Raw genomic sequence first — 25,716 nt, 5'->3', positions numbered from 1 at the left:
GCCAACTGACTCGGACTCAGGGTCTCGGGCTAACTTCTGGGCTTGGGCTTGAGCCCGGGCTCTAGAATTCTTCAAGGTGTGAGGGTCCCAGAACTCAGTCTGCAGATTGAGCCCGAACGTCTACACTGCAGTTAAACTGGCCCACAGCCCAAGCCTTGCAAGCCTGAGTCAGCTGGCACAGGCCAGCCATGCGTGTCCAATTTCAATGTAGACATACCCTGGGAATCCCTGCACAATGCAAGGTGAGAGATAGGTACCTGAGATACACCTTATTGGGACAGACTCATGGATCTGAATCTACTTAGCTTGACAAAGAGAAATTGAGGGATGGCTTGATTACAAATATAAGTACCAACATGGGAAATAAATATTGAATAATGCGCTCTTCAATCCAGCAGAGAAAAGTATATCAAAAAGCAATGGCTGAAATTTGAAGCTAGAGAAATTTAGACTAGAAATAAGGCATAATTTTTTAACAGTGAGGGGAAATAACCACTGGAACAATTTACCAATGATCTCGGTAGATTCTCCATCACTGACAATTTTTAAATGAAGAGTGAATGTTTTTTTTTCTCTAAAAGATATACTCTCGGAATCATTTTGGGGAGGTTCTATGGCCTGTGTTATACTGGACGTCACCCTAGATTATCACAATGGTCCATTTTGCCCTTGGAATCTATGAGTCTATACGAATGGGATCCACAAAAGCCAGCAGACAGATATCTAAGCTACCCAGTGAGAGATATGAAAGAGAAAAGTGTGTCCTAAACCCCATCTCTCTCACAAATACTGGTGCCTAAGTCCTGGCTGAAGGAAGGCACCTATCTCTGCTTCCAATACACGACTATGAACTCCTCTCTTGGAGTCAGGCAGATTAGGTGCCTAAGTCATTTCTTGAGAGAATGAGTTAGATGCCTGCCTTGCTCCACAGCAAACAGAGGAGAAGGAGGTGCCAACCTTAAAACTTTTAGCCCTGTGGTTGGGTTTCCCACATCCTAAGTGAGTATTCTAACCACTGGGCTAAAAGTTATAAAGAGGTCAGTAGTGCAAATTCCTCCTCCTCCAGACAGATTTTGAATGGGACCCGATCCAGCAGGCAGCCTCTGAGCATGCCTGACAGATTGGGCACAACACGTAAGACTCGCGCTCCTTTGTCTATCTTCTCCTGGTTTGTGGATCGCACTGGGGCTTAAGCGCGAGATAGGCCTCCAGGTGCCTAAAGTGAGGCAACAGTGCAAATGTCCAGAGGCAGAAAGTTAGGCACCTAAGGAACTTTTACAACAGATATTTAAGCACTGAGCGTGGTTAGGCACCCACAGGGTTAGGTGACAGCTGAGCGGGGGTTTGTGGATTGTAGCAGTGCCTCAAACCGGGACTTTAGCATGCAAGAGTTATATCTCTATGTGCCCCTGTGGATCTGGGAGTTAAGTCCTTTATGGTAGCTAAATAAAGCTACATCTACACTACAGAACATATGCTGGCACAGGTCCCTAGCGTAGATGCAGTCTACACCAATAGAAAATGTTTTTCTGTCAGCACAGGAATACCATCTCCCCGAATGATATCAGCTACATTTACAGAAGCATTCTTCAGTTGACATAGCTGCATATAGAAAGGGGATTTTGTTGGCATAGCTTTATTATTAACAGGTGACAGTTTTTTCACACCCCTGACCAAGGCAGCTACTATGCTGATATAATTTTTAAGTGTAGACCAAGTCTTTCAAACGTGAGGTTTGCTCTTAAAAATGACCTTGTAAAACATGACACCATATTTATTGTCTCTCATCGACTACAAATTAAATCTCTAACTATGTCCTCAACTCAATCAGTCTTCCCATGCCTAGTGAATGAGAAACATGAGACATGGTATACCTGGAAAAAGGAAATATAAAAGGAAATAAGTTTATGTTTCCTAGATGAAGAAGATAAAGTCCTTTTATTCTCAACAATAACTACCCATCAGGGTGGAATCTAGATGCTCCCCAAAGAGAAATTCCTTGAACTGGTTACATCTTATTCAGCTTTTCTGTCACCTGGAGAAGCAGAGCCATAGAGACCTTTTCACTGTAGGCATAGTCATGCTTTTAAAAAGAAAGTCTAAGCGCATGTCTACACTACAGCCCTAAGTTGACCTACCTGTCCACACTACTCTCCTTCTGTGGCTTGTGCACATCCTCACCCGGAGCACTTCCACCGACTGAAGAGGGGAAGTGTGTGCGGGGGAGCTGAGAGCCAGGACTCTAAGCACCATGCGGCTGTCCCTCCTTCCCCCCAGTGCTCTCTGCTCCCCACTCCCAGCTAGAAATGTGGGGGAGGGGACAGCTGTCCTGGCTTCTCGGCTCCCTGAGTGGGGAGCATCTGGGCAGCAGCCCAGCTGGGAGTGGAGAGCTGGGGGAAACCAGGCTCTAGCTGCTCAGCTCTCTTATCAATTTCAAGACAGACAAGACAGCCAACAGAAGATGTAAGTAATGAACTGTCTACACAGACACTGCGTTGCCCTAACTACACAGACATAAGCCCTACACCTCTTGTGGAGGTGGAGTTATATCGTCAGTGTAGCAGGGCACTTACATCAGCGGGTCAAGGCTGTAGTGTATACACTGATATAATTAGGTCAACGTAAGCTGCCCTTTGTCAACCTGTCTGCGTGGTGTTGACCAGTCCTATGAGAATGAGAAGCAGAGAAGTATAGGAAACAAGCAGCCATCTCCCATTTTGAAATATCTAGGATTTCCTGAACCCTTTAAAAATGAAACCCTGGTAAAAATAAAGTGAAGTTCTCCCATCCATTCTAAAAAAATTGTTAGATAACAGTATTAAAGAGAAACTAGGAACTGAATAGCGGAAACTTCAAAGGACTTCCTTCCTTCGTATTAAGTATTACTTTGTCTTTTTCATCTAAGCATCTTTTGGAGGTGCAATCATTTCTAACAACAGTGATGTCCAGGAGGAGAGTGAAATGAGACAAAAGGATCAACCTTTGGAGAATGATTCACACATTTCTTTCTTCACTAAGGTAGGTAAACGTTGATCAACTCAGTACTTCAAGTGCTGGGTGAATGAGAAAGTGTTTTGACTGCCTTTTCTCTCACACAAATTGTAATTTCTCTTGTGGATCTTTCTAAATCAACTGTTATAGATTAGTGGTTCTCAATCTGTGGTCCGCAGACCACTGGGGGTCCACGGACTATGTCTAAGGTGTCCACAAAAGACAGACTGAAAACTGAGTAAACAGAATTCAACTATATGTACAGACAGTATATGTCCAAAGGGGTCTGCACTTCTATTTGTTTTTTCTTATTGGCAAATGAAAAAGACTGAGAACCACTGATATAGACAGAGAATTTTTTTGATAGTGTTATGTAGAACAGTTAGGTCTTCTATTCTGAACCTTCCAGAAGAGTCAGGTTCCTCTGCCTCTGTCATAAATATAAAGGGAAGGGTAACCACCTTTCTGTATATAGTGCTATAAAATCCCTCCTGGCCAGAGGCAAAATCCTTTCACTTGTAAATGGTTAAGAAACTAAGGTAACCTCACTGGCACCTGACCCAAAATGACCAATGAGGAGACAAGATACTTTCAAAACTGGAGGGGAGACAAAGGGTTTTGTCTGTCTCTGTGATCTCTTTGCCGGGAACAGATCAAGGATGCAAGCCTTCCAACTCCTGTAATGTTAGTAAGTAATCTAGCTAGGAAATGCATTAGGTTTTCTTTGTGTTTTGGCTTGTGAAATTCACTGTGCTGGAGGGAATGTGTATTCCTGTTTTTGTGTCTTTTTGTAACTTAAGGTTTTGCCTAGAGGGATTTTCTATGTTTTGAATTGGATTACCCTGTAAAGTATTTACCATCCTGATTTTACAGAGGTGATTCTTTTACCTTTTCTTTAAATAAAATTCTTCTTTTAAGAACCTGATTGATTTTTCATTGTTCTTAAGATCCAAAGGTTTGGGTCTGTGTTCACCTGTACCAGTTGGTGTGGATATTATTATCAAGCCTTCCCCAGGAAAGGGGGTGTAGGGCTTGGGAGAATATTTTGGGGGAAGACGTCTCCAAGTGGTCTCTTTCCCTGTTCTTTGTTTAAATTGCTTGGTGGTGGCAGCGTATCAGGTTTTTAATCTAAGATGGTTCCCAAGGCAAGAAAGAAATCTGTGCCTTGGGGAAGTTTTAACCTAAGCTGGTAAGAATAAGCTTAGGGGGTCTTTCATGCAGATCCCCACATCTGTACCCAAGAGTTCAGAGTGGGGAAGGAACCCTGACAGCCTCCAAGGCAGCTGTGGTGCTGGAAGTTTCACTTTCTCTAAGTGAGAGTTCACAAGATAAGTATTATGATTTGTTCTCCCACTTCATGGCCAGAATTCAGATTTCATGGTTATTTCTTTCCATGCTGACCCTCTGAAGGTTCAGCCACATAGAATACTGGTCAGAAGGACTAAGCACTGCCTCCCATATTCGTTTTTTCTATAGATGCACCAGGGCACTAAATATGGACTCAGTAGAGGCCAAACCAGGAAGGACTTGACTGAATGGCTGTCTGTCTTTTGCATGTTGTGGAGATCTAGATGTCAGGCAGAAGGGAGGAGACAATGGTTAATTTCATTGTAATGAAGAGCAAACCCAATCCTATAAATTAAAGTCTCCCAATGAAAACCGCTCTCTTCTAATGTAAGTTTCAGAGTTCAACCAAAAAGGCCTTTTTCTTTTTTCTTCCTTTCATCCAGTTGCATAGCTAATATTAAACCAACTAGAGCTGGTCCAGGTACTGCTAGCTGGTCACTTCACTGCTAGCTCTTGATACTGTAAGAAACTTGCCTAATAGGCAGTAGGCACAACTAAAGCTAAATTTCTTTACATGATATTGTTTCTGATATCTGTAATTTCCAGATGATCAGAATACCACCCATGAGTCCAGACTGGTGTTTTGAGAGAGGGAGAGGGGGAGAGAGAGAGAGAAAAGGACTCACTAGAAATGTACTATAAATTGTACTCAAGAAATGCACTACTTTCTGAGTGCGGCTGGTAACCTAGAAAATTTAAATACATTTTCATTTTTTGCTAAAAAAATAGTCCTGTCAAATTATCAGCTTCCTTGCAACTTTGGAAAGTAGGACTGACTGGATTTTTCTACAAAAAAAAATTCAGTACTATATACTTGAACAGGAAAAAATAATCTCCTTCCTATTGGAAAAGTTTTTGACAAATAAAACTAGTGAGAAGAGAGTTAGATGAAATCTCAGACATAATTAAATTGGTTGTATCTAGCTAAAAAAACTATGATAAATGTTCACAGAATCCCTAGTAGCAATAGTCCCAATGCACAGGTATTTTGCAACAGGTCCACTCTTAGTTGGAATAGAACACACAAGGAGCTATTCACAGAGCTTTGTCACAGACAGAATACAGGCCCATATCAATATGATTTTTACTGGATATACACACATACACACAATTCCAGGGGTTAGGAAGGCGACACTGACACAACATCAACATTATGATAAATACTGTTGTAATAACTGATGGGCAGGGTCCCCTGGGAGAATAACATGGGGGGGGAAAGGAGTCCAAGAGAGCTGGCTGTATTTTAAAGAATCCTTACTGAGGTTACAGGGACAAACCATCCCGATGTGTAGAAAGAATAGTAAATATGGCAGGCGACCAGCTTGTCTTTTAACAGTGAAATCCTTGCTGATTTAAACACAAAAAAGAAGCTGACGAGAAGTGGAAGATTGAACAAATGACCAGGGAAGAGTATAAAAATATTGCTCAGGCATGCAGGAGTGAAATCAGGAAGGCCAAATCACCCTTGGAGTTGCAGCTAGCAAAAGATGTTAAGAATAAGAAGAAGGGTTTCTTCAGGTATATTAGCAACAAGAAGAAAGTCAAGGAAAGTGTGGGCCCCTTACTGAATGAGGGAGGCAACCTAGTGACAGAGGATGTGGAAAAAGCTAATGTACTCAATGCTTTTTTTGCCTCTGTCTTCACGAACAAGGTCCGCTCCCAGACTACTGCACTGGGCAGCACAGCATGGGGAGGAGGTAACCAGCCCTCTGTAAAGAAAGAAGTGATTCGGGACTATTTAGAAAAGCTGGACGAGCACAAGTCCATGGGGCCGGATGTGCTGCATCCGAGAGTGCTGAAGGAGTTGGCGGATGTGATTGCAGAGCCATTGGCCATTATCTTTGAAAACTCATGGTGATCGGGGGAGGTCCTGGACAACTGGAAAAAGGCTAATGTAGTGCCCATCTTTTAAAAAGGGAAGGAGGAGGATCCGGGGACTTACAGGCCAGTTAGCCTCACCTCAGTCCCTGGAAAAATCATGGAGCAGGTCCTCAAGGAATCAATTCTGAAGCACTTAGAGTAGAGGAAAGTGATCAGGAACAGTCAGCATGGATTCACCAAGGGCAAGTCATGCCTGACTAATCTAATTGCCTTCTATGACAAGATAACTGGCTCTGTGGATGAGGGGAAAGCAGTGGATGCGTTATTCCTTGACTTTAGAAAAGCTTTTGACACGGTCTCCCTCAGTATTCTTGTCAGCAAGTTAAAGAAGTATGGGCTGGATGAATGGACTATAAGGTGGATAGAAAGCTGCCTAGATTGTCGGGCTCAACGGGTAGTGATCAATGGCTCCCTGTCTAGTTGGCAGCCGGTATCAAGTGGAGTGCCCCAAGGGTCGGTCCTGGGGCCGGTTTTGTTCAATATCTTCATAAATGATCTGGAGGATGGTGTGGATTGCACCCTCAGCAAGTCTGCAGGTGACACTGAACTGGGAGGACTAGTAGATATGCTGGAGGGTAGGGATAGGATACAGAGGGCGTTAGACAAATTAGAGCATTGGACCAAAAGAAATCTGATGAGGTTCAACAAGGAAAAGTGTAGAGTCCTGCACTTAGGATGGAAGAATCCCATGCACCGCTACAGACTAGGGACCGAATGGCTAGGCAGCAGTTCTGCAGAAAAGGACCTGGGGTTACAGTAGACGAGAATCTGGATATGAGTCAACAGTGTGCCCTTTCACAATTACTATTTTTACATTCATGCTTTGTTTTGTTTTTAAGTTGACCTTGATTTTAGTTTGAAGCCAGGGGCACTCTCACCCATCCCCTACCATCCTATCTGTTTGCAAATCTCTGAAGTGAAGGAGCTGACATGTAGCTTCTGGAGGACTGAATTAATGTAGACAAGACACTCCTGTTCTATGTCTCTAGATCTCTTAACCAGCATTGGAGCCTCATGGCAACATCATTCAACTTTTAATCCATCTATCTTTGCTCCTATCAGGATACTTATTTAGATTTTAGGCAAGTTGGTGGGATGAAACAATTTAGTAAAAACATTAATGGAATTAGGGTATAAATATAATTCAGTTCAAGTTAGCTTTATTAGCCCTGTACAAAAATCTGTCATTGACAATGAAATGTTGAAAGTTTGTTTTTTTAACTTTTAAGAACAAATGTTAGAGTGAAAACAGCAAATGACTACTCACTGTATGACTACATATTTAAGAAAAAATATTGGATGAGTCCTTTCTATACTTAGGAATGCTCATTGGGATGAGTATAGTTCACTAATAATTATTTTACTTTGAGCAATAACAAATACTTTGGATAGGAACTGGTTAATGTTTTTAATTATGTTCTTAGAACTCCCTCGTAAGATAAGTAGTACTCTACCCATTTAACAGACAGGGAATTTTATGTACAGAGTTTGACATGTCCAAAGCCATGGAGAGAGAGAATGCCAAAGCCAGGGTTAGAACCCAGTCTAGTACTCAGACCTTTCTTCTCTCTCTAGGGACGACTGCTCTGCTATCACTAGTATTGATACAAGTTCCAAGCAGTGTAATTTTAATTTTACAAAACAAAATGGCACAAGTATATTTTTGTATACCATCCTAGGGGAAATTTCAGAACTAAGTATAGAAAAAATGGTATTAATCTGTTCCATAATGATTGCTGTACAAGATGTGTTGCACATGTCAATTCCACAGTTGGTGTTGGTGCACCCAGTGCAGAAGTTGTCAGAAACTTTTTCCCTCAGCTGTACTCATTGGGCAGGTCCAGCTTCCCGTGCTGCCATTTGCCACTGCATGCAGATATAAAGGGCAGAGCCTCTGCAGCCCCCTCAGTTCCTTCTTGCTGTAACACTGATGAAGAGGGGTAGGACAGCAGGTTGTGGAATGAACATGTGCAAAATAGCTGGAACAACAGTAGTTATGGAACAGGTTTACACCTGTAGCCATTTTTTATTCTTCAAGTGATTACACATATGCATTCCACTCTTGGATACTCACAAGCTCTAAGACAGGAGGCAGGATTGGAATCTATTTCAATAAAGATTGGAGAACAATTCGTCCAACTCTAGCATCATCTCTGGAATCTTGAGCCACAGCATAGTGGGAAGCAAACATGAGGACCAGGTTGCTGATCTACAAATGCCTGCAATTGGAACTTGTGCCAGAAAGGCTGCTGAGGATGATTGCGACCTTGTCAAATGAGCTGTGACTCCTTCAGGCAGAGTGACATTAGCCATGTCATCGCACATACATATGCAAGATGAGATCCAGGAGGAAATTCTCTTGAGTGTAGACTGGTTGACCTCTTCCTCTGCCAACCACTGCTAAGAACAACTGGGAGGACTTACGAAAGTGTCTAGTTCTGTCCAGATAAAATGCCAAGGCTCTTCTGCCATCCAAGATATGCAATCACTCTTCCTCCCTGGTCAGATGCGGCTTTGGTTAGAAAACAGACCAAAAAAAATTGCCTAAGTTAATGCGGAAAGAGGAATCCACCTTTGGGACAAAGTTTGGATGATGACGCAGGTAAACCTTGTGCTTAAAGAAGATCATATATGGAGGTCCTGACACTAATGCCTGCAGCTCCATTACACTTCTGGCTGAGATAATAGACACCAAAAATGCCATCTTTATTGACAGACGCAGCAGAAAGCAGATAGCCAATAATTCAAATGGGGGACCCAAAAGTCTTGACAGTACTAAGTTTAGATCTCATGGAGGAACAAGGTGTTGCACTCAGGGTATAACTTGACTAAGCCCTTTAAAAACCTTATGGCCATATCGTTGGAGAAAATGAAGTGATTTATCTACTTCAGGATGGAACACTGAAATACAAGCCAGATGTACTTTGATGGAACTAAATCACCGTACCTTGGCGTTTCAGGTATAAGAAGAAGTCCAGAATATGTTGAACTGAAGAACTGGCATACTGGCAAGACCAGGTGAAGAAATGCCTCCATTTAGCGAGGTAAGTAGCTCTTGTAGAAGACATACCCCTCTTTAGCAGGACTTATTGAAAGTCTTTCAAGTAAGCTTGCTCACCAGTGTCTAGCTATGGAGGCTCCATGCAGTTAAGTGAAGAGATTAGTAGGCTTGGGTGGAGTAGGATCTTGGAGATCAGGTCTGAGTCACAGACCCTGCAACTGTAGAAAACCATAGTGGGCTCCCCATGCCATAACAGAAGTATCTGTCACTAGCAGGAGAGTTGATTGTGGGAAGGCAAATGGAATGCCTACATATACACATGGATTTGTCCACCAATCTAGGGAGGTGAGGACACGGGAGGACATTCTTATTACCAAGGTGAACTGATGGTGGCTTGGTGAGTTGGCTAATGCCAGCACAGTTGTGAGGCGCAGTCTGGCATGCTGAACTACATAGGTGCAAGCCTTACAGAGTTTTGTGCTGTTGTGAGCAGGAGCGCCTTCAAATCTATAACAAGTGATTGAATTGACTAGAACCTGGAGTGCAGAAGAAAGGCCCTGGGGCTAGAGATTAGTGCAGTACAGCCCCTATAAACTCTAACTTCTGTCTCAGAACGTTGACTGGATCAGGGCAACATTATACTGCACTTGCAGTTTGGACTGGCCTTTGACAAGCCTTATCATCTAGGCAGGGGTAAATCTGCACTCCTGGTCTTCGGAGGAATACAACTACTACTGCTATGACCTTTGTAAAGACCTGGGAGCTGTTTACTGGCTGAAAGGTAGAACAGTGAACTGGTAATGATTTAGTCTGAACTCCCCTTCCCCACTTTACTTTTGGGATTAGGAAATACTGACAATAAAACCCTTTCCCTCCAAGACCACATGGAGCTCTCCATGTATGTTTCACATGTGTTTCATGTGTGTTTTATGTTGCATGGAGCTCTCCATGTATCTTTCATGCAGTAACAGTCCTGAAGCTGAGGGTGAAATCCTGGCCCCACTGAAGTCAATGGGAGTTTTGCCTCTGACTTCAGCGCAACCAGAATTTCACGCATAGTTATTTCTCTGGTACATACAAGAGTATTTAAAGGTAGGTCTGTCACTTGGCTAAAAACACAATAATGTACTTCTGTATTTTATAAGCCCAAACAAAATCAATACGAAAAAACAAAGTGAGCTTTTTCCGTACCTTTAATCTTGTAGTAGTGCAGCTCCGAAGCACAGTGTATTTAATGAGAACCCTTTCAATGCACTACATGCCCCATTTTCCAGTGGTAAAGAGTATTTTTCCTCCCTTCAAGTAAGACGCTCTTACAGCAATACAACAACCTCTTCAGTGCAGAAATTTAAAATTGGCTCACAAATATTTTGGAAATTTCTAGGCCTAAGGATTAAAAAAGGATTTTGGACTTTGGTCAGTAATTCAAAAGGTACAATAAAATCAAGCCAGATATAACTATATGCCATAGAAATACTCTTTTGTAAAGTTATGTTTACACAAATAGAACCTGCCAAAGAACTGAACACAATTATTTCAGTACTGTATGCACCAACAATTCATAAATACCTACAAAAAATGAACTTGTGATGTGGTCACTTTTTTGACAATTATGATATTTTAAATCTGAGGCCAGTGAAAACAGGTAAATCTTCTTTATTTAGTTGGGATTTTTTTTTTTTAATTCCCATATCATTTTTTTCACAGCCTGTCTGAGGAAGTCCAAAACTGTTTGTTGGCTTTGCACTAGTCACAATTAGTAACGTATAACATAAAACACAGGTTTATAGCGAAGCAAAGTTTACACTTACAGAGATCAATGATATCATCAATAAGAGGTGAGATAATGGGAGGAGGTTTATGTCCATTTACAATAAACAGTCTGCTGAATTAAACCAAGTAGCTGGCTCTCAACCCAAGCTTCTATTACTCAGCACACGATAAAAGTAAAGTAGACTGTTCACACCATAGCTATACTTCAAGGGCTGTTGCTCTTCACACTTGAACAGAAAGTAATGAACACATGATTGCCCTATTTGTCAATGTTGTCAAGTTATCATTCAAGTTACACATATGTCAACTATGTAAAATATAATTTAAAAATGAGCATAGTAGTTTCCAGCACTATAACATTTCCTATTCATTTTCTCTATTTCTACATACTGGAAACTGACAATCCAAATGACAACCAATTACCAGACCTGAAAGTGCATCTGTCTATATGGTTTTTTATGTATTATTTTGCACGATGTAACATGATTACTCCAAACAGCAAGGGGACAGGACTGCCTGAACACATGGCATAATGCATCAAACTTCTCAAGAAATGCACTCTTTAATGGATCACCTCTCAAAATTAATAAATAAGGCACGTTCAAGTCTGAAAAATAATGACCCCAAAACCAAAATATGAGGCCCTATAAAGGCTTGTCTAAACTACAGGTTCTACAGCAGCACAGATATGGTGTTGCAGCTATGCCACTGCAGCTCCCGAGTGTAGATGCTTCCTGCATTGATGGAAGGGGTTTTCCATCACTCTAGGTAATCCACTTCCCCAAGTGGTGATAGTTTGATTGACAGAGGCATTGTGCTGTCGACCTAGCCACATCTACACCAAGAGGTTGGTTGGCATAGTATGGCTCTCAGGAGCATGAATTTTTCATATCCCAGAGTGATGCAGCTATATTGATCTAAATTTTATGTGGAGACCAGGTCTAAGAGACTTAAAGAAATAGCAGAAGATACAAAAACAACATTTGTGAAATGTTGATTTAAAAGCCCCTTTTATTACATGTCAGTAATTAGCTATGATCCCAAATTCATGCCAGATGCCATAGTGCCATATTTGTTTCAATTTAGATCAGCAAAATTTTATCGTGATGGAAACAGATTAAATACTTTGTATAGTTATACACCATAAATCTAACACGCTATAAAAAATAACTTTGAAAGAGCTTGGAAACATTTCATGACTTACAAATAATGGCAAAACTCCCATTAACTTCAGTAGGGTCAAGATTTCACCCAGGGTGTCTGATGTTCAGCATCATAATCTGATTGAACTTGAAATTACTTGAACTAAAAATAACCAAGAATTAATCTAATAAACAATTACAGTGTCACTCTAGTCCATTATCATGAATATAAATAATATGTAACAAAAAAACATGATAAGCAATTTTATTGTTGAGCATTGAAAGGCACAAAAGTCAAAAGATAATGTTTCTTCAGCCATCTCAATGTACGGGACATTCACAATACTTTTTATATTGTAAAATGCAAATATAGATGTATATGTGCATTTGAAAACATGGATTTATAAAATAAAGTACTGGATATCATCTCACAATATGCTAATTTCAATCATGTATAAAGTCTTTTCAAAAATTTAATTAAATTAAGCCCTTATTAGGGGCCACGCATAGGATAAACTTTAAATTTCATAATGTAAAACAAAGTGAGAAAAAAATCTTGTTTTAAAATAATTTTGTATTTTTGAGACTTCCATAATTCAAACACAATTCAACAAGTTTTTTTAAACCTTTCCTTTGATTCTTTCCTCACTTAAACTTCCCTAAATTAAGAATAACTCCACTGAAGGCGATTAATTTAACATCAGCACAAAAGAGTGTAAAAACGTAAATGAGAAGAGAATCCAGAATTATGTACTTTAAGAGACATTACTATAATCTGTAAATAATCTACTACAAATAGATAAGAATGCAAGCAGATGCTGCAGAATTAAGACCACTAGTTATCATTGCAGGCAATGAGAAAAGCAATGTAGAACTACCTATTTATCCTCTTTTCCAAATAGATAAATATATGAAACCAGGTCATTTGAACGTGCACACAACTGAACTGCTTTAAAATGTCTTTGGGCGTAAAAGAACTGACTGTTTTTCCATCATTTCTTTACTACTTGTTAATTCATGGTTATTCTGACATCTTTATAAACATAATTCATTTCAAGGTTCTCTGTGACAGTACCTGAATGATTCATCTCTTCTTTCTGTCCTGAGAAGAACCCACAATCTTACTATTTATTTTTACATTTTGGTGACTCTGGGTTTATCTAAGCATCGTATGTACATCCTTTAGAAGTTAATAGTGACAACTGGTTTCACTATAGGAACAGGCTTCATTTTTGTTATGATTAGATTTTTCTTGACTGCTTATAAAAATAAAACCCTCTTAAAAGCACTATAAAAATATCTTTCCCTAAAAAGCAGGAATCACAGTTTTCCCACAACTCAACTGGTAATTTTTTAGGTTCTGAAAGGAACTTGGAGATATTTGCAAACAACTTTGATCCTACAGTCATATTTGGAATACTGGCTATTTGTCTAACTTTAGTATTTTCTGTCATTCAGTTTGACACTGCATGTGCCAACCACAAAATAAAATGAAAAGAAAAAAAAACACAAACCCCCACAACCAACCAACCCACCCAGAAAATCAAACACAAATAGAGTAAATAAATCTAATTTTATTACTATTTTCCATCCTGTTCATTAGAGACAGCTCCGTCCACATATGTGTATAATTTCTCGCTGGGATAAACTTGTCTTTGTAGAAACAAACAAACAAAGTCTGCACAAGAAAACTGCACAACAAAATGTGAAGCAATTACTACTGGTGAAATAAAGTAAAGTAGGCTAGTTCTCAGTAACCAATAGTTGTAATCTGAGAAAAAGACTTCATACAATGGAATTCAGATTTACAGTCAGATTAGTTTTCACACTGGATCCCCTTTGACAACAACCTCTTCCCTCAATCTCAAAACTTTAAGTGTTGTCCACTTTGGTGCACTCAAGCCAGAGCGATAATAATTTATTAATATAGCCATTTTTCTCTTTACAAAAAATTGGAAAAGAAAAGAAAAAAGAAAAGAAAAGAAAAGAAAAGAAAAGAAAAGAAAAGAAAAGAAAAGAAAAGAAAAGAAAAGAAAAGAAAAGAAAAGAAAAGAAAAATGTGGCAATGGTCAGAGATTGCTGTCATAAGAATCTCAAAAGGTGGCGTGTTGATGTCCTATAAGATTGCAAGCTTTCAGTCTATCCTGCAGCTCTTATGTACTTGAGTGCCAAGGAAGCCTATGTCTTTAATAGGAGTCATGGGATGTGCCTAAATATGGATTTAGCACCCAGATTTTAGGTGCCAAGGTACGAACATTTTGACTTTAGTTTTTTCCAGGCAATTGTACTGCATTCCCATTTTAGCCACTTAGGTGAGTAAAGAAACTAAAATCAATCCAGGCATTCTTTATTCCCTGTAGAGCTGAGATGGGCAAACTACGGCCCGCAGAACCCTCCTGCCTGGCCCCTGAGCTCCTGCCCCAGGAGGCTAGCCCCTAGCCCCGCCCCTGCTGTTTCCCCTCCCCTGTGGCCTTAGCTCACTGTGCTGCTGTCGCAATGCTCTGGGCAGCACAGCTGCAGCCTGACCCAGTGCTCTGTGCTGCACGGTGGCGTGGCTGGCTCCAGCCAGGCAACACAGCTGCCTGTCCTGGTGCTCTCGGCGGTGTGGCTGTAGTGCTGCCAGCCACCGGTGCTCCTGGCAGTGCGTTAAGGGGGCAGGGGAGTTCGGGGTGGTACTCAGGGGATGGGGGGGTGGATAGGGGGCGGGGCAGTCAGAGGGCGGGGAACAGGGTGGTTGAATGGGGGAAGGGGTCCCGGGGGAGCAGTCAGGAAGGAGAGAGGGGGTTGGATGGGGAAGCAGGGGGGGCAGTCGGGACAGGGAGAAGGGGTGGTTGGATGGGGCAGGAGCCCCAGGGGGACAGTCAGGAATGAGAGGAGGGGATGAATGGGGCAGCGGGAAGCAGTCAGGGGTGGGGTTCCAGAGGCAGTCAGGGGACAGGGAGCGGGGGTGGGGGTGGATGGGCCAGGAGTCCCGGGGGGGAGGGGGCGGTCAGGGGGTGAGAAGTGGGGGCTGGGCCATGCCACACCTCCATACAATTTCGGAAACCCGATGTGGCCCTCAGGCCAAAACGTTTGCCCTCCCCTGCTGTAGAGTATACCAACTGTATTAATTCCTCCATCCTACACTACGATAGACAAGTTTCTATCTAAATCAAGTGTACATATCAATATGAGAAAAAAGTTTTCTAGTAACTCCTTATGTAATAGATTCATAGATTCCAAGGCCAGAAGGGACCATTGTGATCATCTAGTCTGACCTCCTGCAGAACACAGGCCAGAGAACTTCCCCAAAATAATTCCTGGAGAATATTTTTTAAAAAAAATCCAATCGACTTAAAAAGTCAGTGATGGAGAATTCACCATGATCACTGGTAAATTATTCCAATGGTTACTTACTCTAACCATTACAATTTATGCCTTATTTCCAGTCAGAGTTTCAGGTTAAATATATACATTTCCACCTCTCAACATGCAAAAAAATCTACCTTTCGATATGTGGAACAGTGGACATTAATTATGTTGGCAGGTATTCTACAGAAAAATATATTGTCTTATCTTTTTGTATGTCAGAAAGGGATGTTGGTATATTCAGAGATACTAAAATAAAAAAGCAATATGGTATGTTACAGTCCTGATTTGATTTTAGTCTTCAAACTACTAGAATATGAATGTAGTGACTGACCGCTAAAAAGAAGAAAATTGCACGTCATCATACCTCCAAAACATTAATCAGGATAACGGCACCCAAAGGCACATCTCTGAGAAAGAGGAATTAATTGCTCAGTGTATTTTTTCTAGTTTCCATAACAACCCACTACTCATTCAGGCTATGTGCTCCTCCACTCATCACCCAGGGTAGCAGAAAAAGAAAATTCACTGTCAAAAATTAATCTGAGTTAGGGAAAATGATGGTGATGTCATACAGATCAATTTTCCTGTGGCAACTATCAGCATCCTAAAGCATTTTCTCCAATAAAATGGGAGGAAGGATAGGCTTGTAATTAAAGCATAGAACTGGGAGGTAGAAGACAATATTCTATTGCTCTGCTATTGACTTTTGAGTGACTGTGGGCAAGCTGCTTCACAAAAGCTGGATGAACTAGTTTTAACAAAAAGAAAAGGAGTACTTGTGGCACCTTACCACACTTACCACCATCAGCTCCAAAGACAAGACAGTACTTTGGGGAACAGTGATCTTGACTAAGAGCCTTCTCAAGGAACCAAAGGGGAAAGCTGTTCATTTACCAAAGGTATCATAGGGAAGAACAACCTTTATCTGGATTGTAGTGATGACACAAAGGGATAAAGTATGAAAAAATTGAGTGTCTTTACAAATTTAATCTAGTCTGGGACCAGAAACACCAAAGTGCCATAATCCTAGTGGTATGGTTATGGAGTTACATCACTACAGCGCAGAGTTACAGTTGTTTGGGTGCCTTAACTACGTTTCTTTCCTTAATATGTGTGGATTTATTTTAAGTATTACCTTAACTCTCAATTTCCTGGATTTGTAATGCTTGGTTTTGGGATAATTACAACATCTCTGCAAAATTCCTTACCCTTAAATTACTGATACATAGTCTTCACCTTAACTCCATCTTCTCATAAATTCTTTGACTGAGAACGTATTATACGTACACTGTGCTATGTGACAGGTTTCAGAGTAACAGCCGTGTTAGTCTGTCTTCGCAAAAAGAAAAGGAGTACTTGTGGCACCTTAGAGACTAACCAATTTATTTGAGCATGAGCTTTCATGAGCTACAGCTTACTTCATCGGATGCATACCGTGGAAACTGCTATGTGATTATATTAGCAAAAGCAAGAACATGGAAGTGTACTTTTACTTGGAACAAGAGATAGTAAATTTTCTAATGGCTCGTAATTCCTTTGGGAGTTTGTTCCAAACTCTTGGACCAGTCCCAGAGAAAGTTCTGTGTCCTGTACAAGTGCGCTTTACCCTTGCAGAGGATCCATTATGCCACTGCTTCAGGCAATCTTTTAGGCACTCTGGGCCCAAACCATTAAGAACCTTAAAGCTTAGGACAGAGACTTTTAACTTGACTTGATATTCCATGGTAAATGAGGGCAGAAAACAGAGGACAGATTTGATGTTCTTGTGGTAGCTGAAGAAAGAAGCTGCCATTCTGTGCTAGCTGGAATTTCCCAAGGGCTGATGGCTTCACACGCAGGTAGCATTGCTGTAGTGCAGTTGTAAGTATGTATAACTAAGGCCAGATCATCCATCTGCTAGGATATGATGCAATCTCTTGGCCAACCATAGCTGATAGAATGAGTTACTCGGAGATGCTGCTATATTACAGCTTAGTGATAAGTCAAAAAGGAATTCAGGAACACTCCTAAATTGTAGATTGAACTGAGCAGCTGTGGTTGTACAATTTCAGCCAAATGAGACTGCACTCTTCAAAGTGCTTTCCTTGCCCACCAGCATAACCTTCAGTTTGCTTGGGTTCAGTTTCAACCAGATGTTCTTCATCCATGAGGATATCTCATCTAAGCCCTGGACCAGTTTAATGAGAATGGTGGTGTCATACATTGTGAAAGATACATAGAGCTGTATGTCATCTGCATACTGTTGGCATTTGAATCCACAATGCCTTACCAGTTCTCTCAAATGTTGCATGCAACATTGAACAAGACCGGAGAAAGAACTGATCTTTCTAATCCTCTTGACCTCTCTCATAAACAGGACTTCTTACTGAAATCATAATACACACAAAACCCTTTCTATCTTCAAAATGCCGCACAGACATTAATCTTCACCACACCTTGGTGAAATGTGGAAGTATCATTATTTCCACATCAAGCCCCAGTCCTACAAACAGTTTTATTCATGTGCTCAACTTTACAAGCGTGTGTAATTCCAAGTCAATGGGACTACTCAGTTAAGCATATGATTAAATATCTGCAGGATCAGGGCCTTTGAGACACAAACAGATATAAAGGAATTTAGTGACTTGCTCAAAGGGAGTGGGTGGCAGAGCCAGAATTAGAACTAAGGAGAGTCTGGTTGTCAAGCTGGTATGCAGCGTAAAGCACAGAAACCTTGGTAATGCCCCAATCATGTAAAAAGTTATGCATGTGTAAGAATAAACTTACACATGTGAATAGTAGTCCATGGACTTCGATGGGAATACTCCAATGCATGAAGATACTCACATGCTTAGGTGTTTGCAGGAACAGGGCCTAAATCATCACAATAATACAGTGCAGGGATGATTTACTAGAAACCTTCCCGTCATGAAATATGCATCCCTGATCTATAATGCCTGCATTTTGCCTCCCACAAATGTCCACTGTATGTGCCTGATATACTAACAATGAGTAACCAACTGCAATTTAGTAAGTCATGAAGGTGGACTGCCACTTTCAGCTGGGAAGCAGGAGTCCATCTGTGTGAATCCTCTGTCAGGATGGGGCCTTAGGGTTTCCTATTGTTTGTGTAAGGTGTTTCACACAGCAATAGGGAAGAAAAAAACATTTCTAAAAATAGGTGAGTATGACCGTAAAACCACAAAAATTAGCTGCGGATTTGAGCCACATATAGTACCTAATTTACCTTAACTCATTTTTTTTTTTTAAAATAACTGATTAGATTTAATGTTCAATGAGTGCCTTTAAAATTACTTTGCTAAACTTTCTTATTCTTCTATGGCCACCTCTATATTGGAAAAATGAACAGTATTGAACTGTTCTAGTATAATAACCTTCTCAATACACGTTCATTCAGTAAAAAATTGTGGGAAGTCTAAATTAATCTGAATAATGAATACTATTCTAAAATCTGGCTCAATAATATTTAACTGGAATATCTAATTTCAAGTTGTGAAATACAAAACTAATTGGTTTCAGAGTAGCAGTTGTGTTAGTCTGTATCCGCAAAAAGAAAAGGAGGACTTGTGGCACCTTAGAGACTAACCAATTTATTTGAGCATCAGCTTTCGTGAGCTACAGCTCACTTCATTGGATGCATTCAGTGGAAAATATAGTGGGGATATTTTATATACACAGAGAACATGAAACAATAGGTGTTACCATACACACTCTAACGAGAGTGATCAGTTAAGGTGAGCTATTACCAGCAGGAGAGCAGGGGGGAGGGGGACCTTTTGTAGTGATAATCAAGGTGGGCCATTTCCAGCAGTTGACAAGAACAGTGGTGCGGGGGGGAATAAACAAGGGGAAATAGTTTTACTTTGTGTAATGACCCATCCACTACCAGTCTTTAATCAAGCCTAAGTTAATTGTATCCAGTTTGCAAATTAATTCCAATTCAGCAGTCAACTCGTTGGAGTCTGTTTCTGAAGTTTTTTTGTTGAAGAATTGCCACTTTTAGGTCTGTAATTGAGTGACCAAAGAGATTGAAGTGTTCTCCAACAGGTTTTTGAATGTTATAATTCTTGACGTCTGATTTGTGTCCACTTATTCTTTTACGCAGGTGAACGAGCCTCTGATAGTGTGGCTGATGTGATTAGGCCCTATAATGGTGTCTCCTGAATACATATGTGGACACAGTTGGCAACGGGCTTTGTTGCAAGGATAGGTTCCTGGGTTAGTGGTTCTGTTGTGTGGTGTGTGGTTGCTGGTGAGTATTTACTTCAGGTTGGGGGGCTGTCTGTAAGCAAGAACTGGCCAGTCTCCCAAGATCTGTGAGAGTGATGGGTCATCCTTCAGGATAGGTTGTGGATCCTTGATGATGCATTGGAGAGGTTTTAGTTGGGGGCTGAAGGTGATGGCTAGTGGCGTTCTGTTATTTTCTTTGTTGGGCCTGTCCTGTAGTAGGTAACTTCTGGGTACTCTTCTGGCTCTGTCGATCTGTCTCTTCACTTCAGCAGGAGGGTATTGTAGTTGTAAGAACGCTTGATAGACATCTTGTAGGTGTTTGTCTATGTCTGAGGGGTTGGAGCAAATGCGGTTGTATCGTAGAGCTTGGCTGTAGACAATGGATCATGTGGCGTGGTCTGGATGAAAGCTGGAGGCATGTTGGTAGGTATCGCGGTCAGTAGGTTTCCGGTATAGGGTGGTGTTTATGTGACCATTGCTTATTTGCACCATAGTGTCCAGGAAGTGGATCTCTTGTGTGGACTGATTAAAACTAATTAAAATCCTTGCATAGTCTAAGTGCTAACTTGTCAATATATCCTTATTTTGTCTATAATTCAAACTGCGATGTCTATAATTTTAAATAGGTTAAACAAATTCTTTAGGAAAATGGACAGTGCGTGGGAATGTAAGTATGTTTATTTTAAAGTAAATTTGGTAATGGTGAAGGGTTTGTGCAAACTTCTCTCCCAATTTTATATTTTTTTAAGCAGATTTTAACATCTCCCTTATTTCTTCCGAGACTATGAAAAGGAAATTACAAAAAATAAAAGATTGTGAAATTATTAAGGAGACATTGCAGTGTGTGGGGGGGGGGTCTGAAAGTGATAAAATACATATTTGTTTTTGTAAATAGAATTACATCTGTACCATTGCGTAAAGAGTACAAGTTTTCTCACCATTCCAAACAATACCCATAGGATGGAATCAGTACTATATCAATAAGTTAACTTTTTCTCTTTCAAATAAATTTATATGGAGTGCTGTTGCAGCCTTATTGGTCTCAGGATATTAGACAGACAAGGTGGATGAGGTAATATATTTTCTTGGACGAACTTCTGTTGGTGAGAGAGACAAGCTTTCGAGCTTACACAAAGCTCTTTTTCAGACCATCCAGACTGGATGTGCTGTGTAATGCGGTAGATAGATTTGTTTTGAACTGCTCATTTTGCAGACATAACAGTAAGTTAAAATGAAGTTGAAAGGTTCTAGCCTAGAAAAAATATGTAATTTTAACTGGTACACCACTGTTTTCCAACCCCTGTACAAGCACAAAATAAAACCTAACACGAGCCTTAAGGTTAAAGCTGACTCTCCAAAATTTAAAATAAAACTTAGCCTATGAATGAAAACTGGTAATTTTTAACTATTTCCTGGCAGCTGAAATAAAATCTCTGATTCTCCCTGAGAATAATTTTCCTGTGATCATGGATAAGGCTTAAAAGAGCCCTTTGCTTTCCTACACCTTGCGAGTTAAGAGACCAATATCCATTATGAGTTTCTGCAGTTTTTAAGTTTCCATTAAAATCCAAACAATCATGAGGTTTCTGGTCCTTAGGGTTGCAAAGAAAGCCCTGCAAACAAATAGCATCCCTCTTTCCTAACTCTGCATAAAGCTAGTTCCAGTGCCTTTGCTGGTCATCATAACTTTGTGAAGCAGCAGCACACAGCAGGAGTGTATATAAAGTTCTTTAAGCCAGACTGTATTATATATTAATTATATATATATTGACATAAACAGATGCTTTTTTATATGCACAGGAAAGCAGACATAAAATTGAAGATTCAACCTTAACTTTTGGAATTTCCCAACACTTTTGAGAGCTTGCTTTCCACATCTACTGGAATGCAAAGGATTTGTTGTTGTTTCATTTAATTTTTTAGTGATGGTACTATCTTGGGGTTCTTGAGATTAAACCACCCTAGTTTTGATCCCATGCTTTACAAGATCAGATGTCCTCCTGATGGGATTATATATAATTATTACTGTACAACCATAATTTGTATCTGTTTTTATTCTCTATGTATGTACTATAGATATTACACTTGGGAACGTCTAATTCACCTTGCCTTCCCTTATTTTAAACACCACATAAGCCCCACAACAAGACTTCCCTTTCTACCATTCAATATTTCTCATTTCTAAAGCTTCACTCACAATACCTTGAGGCCACACCTACACTACCCACCAGATTGGCAGGTAGCGATTGATCTATTGGGGATTGATTTATCACATCTAGTGTAGACGCAATAAATTGATTCCCGATTGCTCTGCTGTTGACTCCGGAACTCCACCAGGGTGAGGTGCGGAAGCGGAGCAGACGGGGGAGCGGTGGCCGTCGATCCTGCGCCACGAGGACGTGAAGTGATTCTAATTTGATCTAAGATACGTCGACTTCAGCTATGCTATTCTCGTAGCTGAAGTTGCGTATCTTAGATCGATGCCCCCCCAGTGTAGACCAGGTCCAACATTCTTAAAATAGACATAACATTGGCTTGTTTACCAACACTTTCTGTCACTAAGAAGCACTGCAATGTTTTCCCCTCAGGTAACTTGGAAAATGAAATGAAAGACATAAAAACACCTAAAGGTTCATTAATAAAAATGCTGATATTATTGCCACCCAAAGTAAAATAAAGGGAGAGGGGGATTTTTAATAATGAATTGCAGTAGAACACTAGAACTCTTGTGAATCTTTCTAATGTTGGGAGTGATTCTATTTGTTTGATCTCTTTGTCTGAGGAAAGCCACTGATGGCAGTTCAGTTTCTCTTTGCGCAGAGCTTTGAGAGAAAGTTTTAACAACACAAACCACAGCAATAAAGTGATTATGGCCCCTTTCTACTTTTAAATTGGAAAATCACCAGGGAATGCAGTATAAAGTTCAGCATAAAGTCACGAAGAGGCAGGAAGTGATACTTCAGATGAACTAAGTCACATAATCCAAGAAACAGGAGCTTACTGGAAACCACTCATATTTAATGATCTTTGCTGCATATAGGGTGTTTATGTAAGCTCATTTTGTTAACATTTTGTGGGGGGTCTGTAAACATTATGCAACACAAATACTTAGCAGCAGAATGTAACAGCCTGTGGTGCCTGCACTGAAAAGACTGTGACAGTCTCTTCCCCCTACAGAATAATGTAGGGACTCAACTAATGGTGAGGAAAAAATCTTCTAGATTTAAGGTGCATCCACTGGCAGTTGTTTTTGTAGCCCTATTGGTCCCAGAATATTAGAGAGACAAGGTAGGAGGACAAGAGAGACAGTGACCTGAAGAAGAGCTCTGTGTAAGCTTGAATGAATGTGTCTCTCACCAACAGAAGTTGGTCCAATAGAAGATTCATTATCTCACCCACCTTGTCTCCCCACTTTCAATCAAGAGCAGAAAAGAAAATAAGCAAACTAGTAATGATTGTTCTATTTATGAGAATATAAAAATAAAACAATCAGATTTCCCTTCATCTTCAATGGTTGTCAGCTACCTTGCAAAAAGTATCGCCGGGAACGGCAAACCGTGGACACTGGGAGCTGCGGGTGGCTGTGCAAATGTAAACAAACTGTCTGGTGGTCCACCAGCACTTTACCCTGATGCGCCACAGGTTGCCCACTGCTGAGCCAGATGGATGAACGTAAGTTTTCTTGAAGGCTTACTAAATGAAAATTGTGTGAGCAGTCAGCACGCTACACATCAGTCTACATTAGTGCTCCTAACATTGCTAATGCTGGTAAAACTAAACCACTGTTCGCAATGGTGGTTTTTTTTATTTCTTACATACACTGAGCTCTTGAAAGAAGATGAAGATGCATTGATCAGTCTAGCTACTATCAGTTTTACTTCAGGCTTCAGTACATAAAGCCATCTCAGGAAAGTTCTGAAGTCTTACTGACTTCACAGACAAATATTCTATAGATAACCATAAAACAGACCCCACCTCACTATCCCAACTAAAACTAGCTGTGCATCTTCTCATTATCATGAGACTTCTGCCACTACCCCAGACAGAAGCTGAGCAGTTTTAGTGTTCTTTAATAGCAAGCTATTTGTTACCAAAGCTTTATTTTACTAAAATTACCTAATAAGTTTGCAGAAGACTCTTTTCTCTAGAGAAGAATGAGAGAAAAAAAGATTAAAATCTCTAAGACAGATATTTTTGGTAGGACATATTCCTTGGATAACCATGGGGAATACATGCATTAAAAACCACTAGAAAATTTTCTTATTAGATGAGAGATGACTTTAACAGTTCTAAAGGCAAAAAAAATTAAAATGCAGTAACAGTATATACAACATTCTACAGTAGTGACCATTAAGCAGTCCTAGATGTTTTTTCCCCCCATGGGGTCAGATTCTTTGCTGAACAGAAGACTGTAATGGAAGGCAATGCATCTTACTTAAATGTCCTTAAATGTATGACACTCAGTTTTCTAACATTTCACAACAGACACCAAGTAACACGCTATAAAAAAACTTGTGTTTGTTAGCAATAAAAATAGGAAGAAGCCAGTTTCATTAAGCTGGTTTCGTTATCAAAACAAAGATATGTATACAGGCAGGGGAGCAAAGAGTAGTACATATTTAGTTCAACAAGGACCACATCTGCAATGAGTCGGAGGGCCATGCCAACAGCAGCCATCTTCATCTAGAATAAAGATGTGGCCCATGAAACCAAAATGTCAGTGTGCACTCTTCCATCTTGATTCAGGTCACTCAGCTCAAGATGGAGCATTGCATGCTGGGAAAGAAATTCAAACTTTAGGAAACAGGCATCTCAGTATAACTCTGTGGGCCACAACTTGCTCTTTGATTACCCCCTTAAATTTGTTAGTTTCTAGGGTGCCACAAGGACTCCTCGTTGTTTTTGCTGATACAGACTAACACGGCTACCAATCTGAAACCCCTTAAATCAACAATTCTTGTTTACAATTCTCTAACTATAGTGCATGTCCCAAGATTTAAGGGAAATTAGGAAACAAAAATAACCCCTGTATCAACACTTTGAATAACTTTCAGAGAAATAAAAGGGCCACTAATAATGTGGAAAAATTTAAACAAATACCTGTGTGGATACTTTTTTTAAGTACCTCAACAATATGATTTGCAATTCCTTGCTGCTTGGTCTCCATTTCAAAAGATGACAATAGCATATACTTTAACTAGAATGACAAAAAGTGCTGAAACTGCAACAAGCTACCATAGGTCAACCAAGGATCATAGTCTAAGCATTCATTCTTTTTAAAGAGAGTATATGGAGTCAAAAGAAAATAACCATCTGATTACCTGATAAACAGAATTTTTTATTTTAGTCTTTTTGTCTCCTTGAGAATTTAACTGAGACTAGCAGATACAGATTTTATATTCTAGCAGAGCTTGTTAACTTCCCTAATTTGTTTTTTTCTTCTTTTTATAAGCACACCATTGACCCTTCACATCACCTGACATCCAAATAATCTCAGTGAATTATACCCTAGTGCACTTGGACTGTGTTTACTCCAGCATTTTCTTGAAATTTCACACCATTGCAATACTACTGATGTAGCTCCATCCATGACTGCAATGCAAGATTAGATGCAAATTTGACAATGTGGTGGTTAAAACACCAGCAAGGTTGTAGTAGTGGTGGAGTGCATCAGTGTGAAAACTGAAGTGTATTTAAGGTCTTTGAGAGGACGTGAGTTGAGCAGGAGACAAAACAGGAATGCCTGCAATTAAATCTAAACTCTGTCACTAACTCACTGTTTGACTGTAGGCAAGTCAAATAATAAATGGTTATATATTTCATCATCTTGCACTTTATTCCTTCCTAAAGATCTCAGAGTGCTTTGGAAACTTTCATCAATGAAGCCTCATGGCACTCTGTTGGACTAGTTAAGTATTAGCCCATTTTTCAGACAAGAAAAGTGAGGCACAGAGACAGAGCAACTTTTCCAAGCTATTGTAATAAATTTGTATCAGGGCT

The 25,716-nt window shown here is 40.2% G+C and overlaps 1 protein-coding gene across 3 annotated transcripts in view; it reads right to left on the bottom strand.

Moving 5' to 3' along the window:
* TRAPPC9 (trafficking protein particle complex subunit 9) overlaps positions 1 to 25,716 on the bottom strand; it is an 816,338-nt gene that overhangs the window by 299,007 nt on the left and 491,615 nt on the right. The window contains exon 22 of one of the 3 annotated variants that reach the window (XM_077809758.1): positions 10,491 to 10,606. The exons of the other annotated variants lie outside the window; for them this stretch is intronic. Within the exon in view, the coding sequence (XP_077665884.1) occupies positions 10,569 to 10,606 (38 nt within the window). The 3' untranslated portion in view covers positions 10,491 to 10,568. Of the gene's footprint in view, positions 1 to 10,490; positions 10,607 to 25,716 lie in introns of those variants that run through there. 3 annotated transcript variants of the gene reach the window in all.

Source organism: Eretmochelys imbricata, chromosome 2 (assembly GCF_965152235.1).
Source record: "Eretmochelys imbricata isolate rEreImb1 chromosome 2, rEreImb1.hap1, whole genome shotgun sequence".
NCBI classification, from domain to species: domain Eukaryota; kingdom Metazoa; phylum Chordata; order Testudines; family Cheloniidae; genus Eretmochelys; species Eretmochelys imbricata.
The sequence above is the reverse complement of the archived record's forward strand: the minus strand, read 5'-3'. Positions and strand labels throughout refer to the sequence as shown.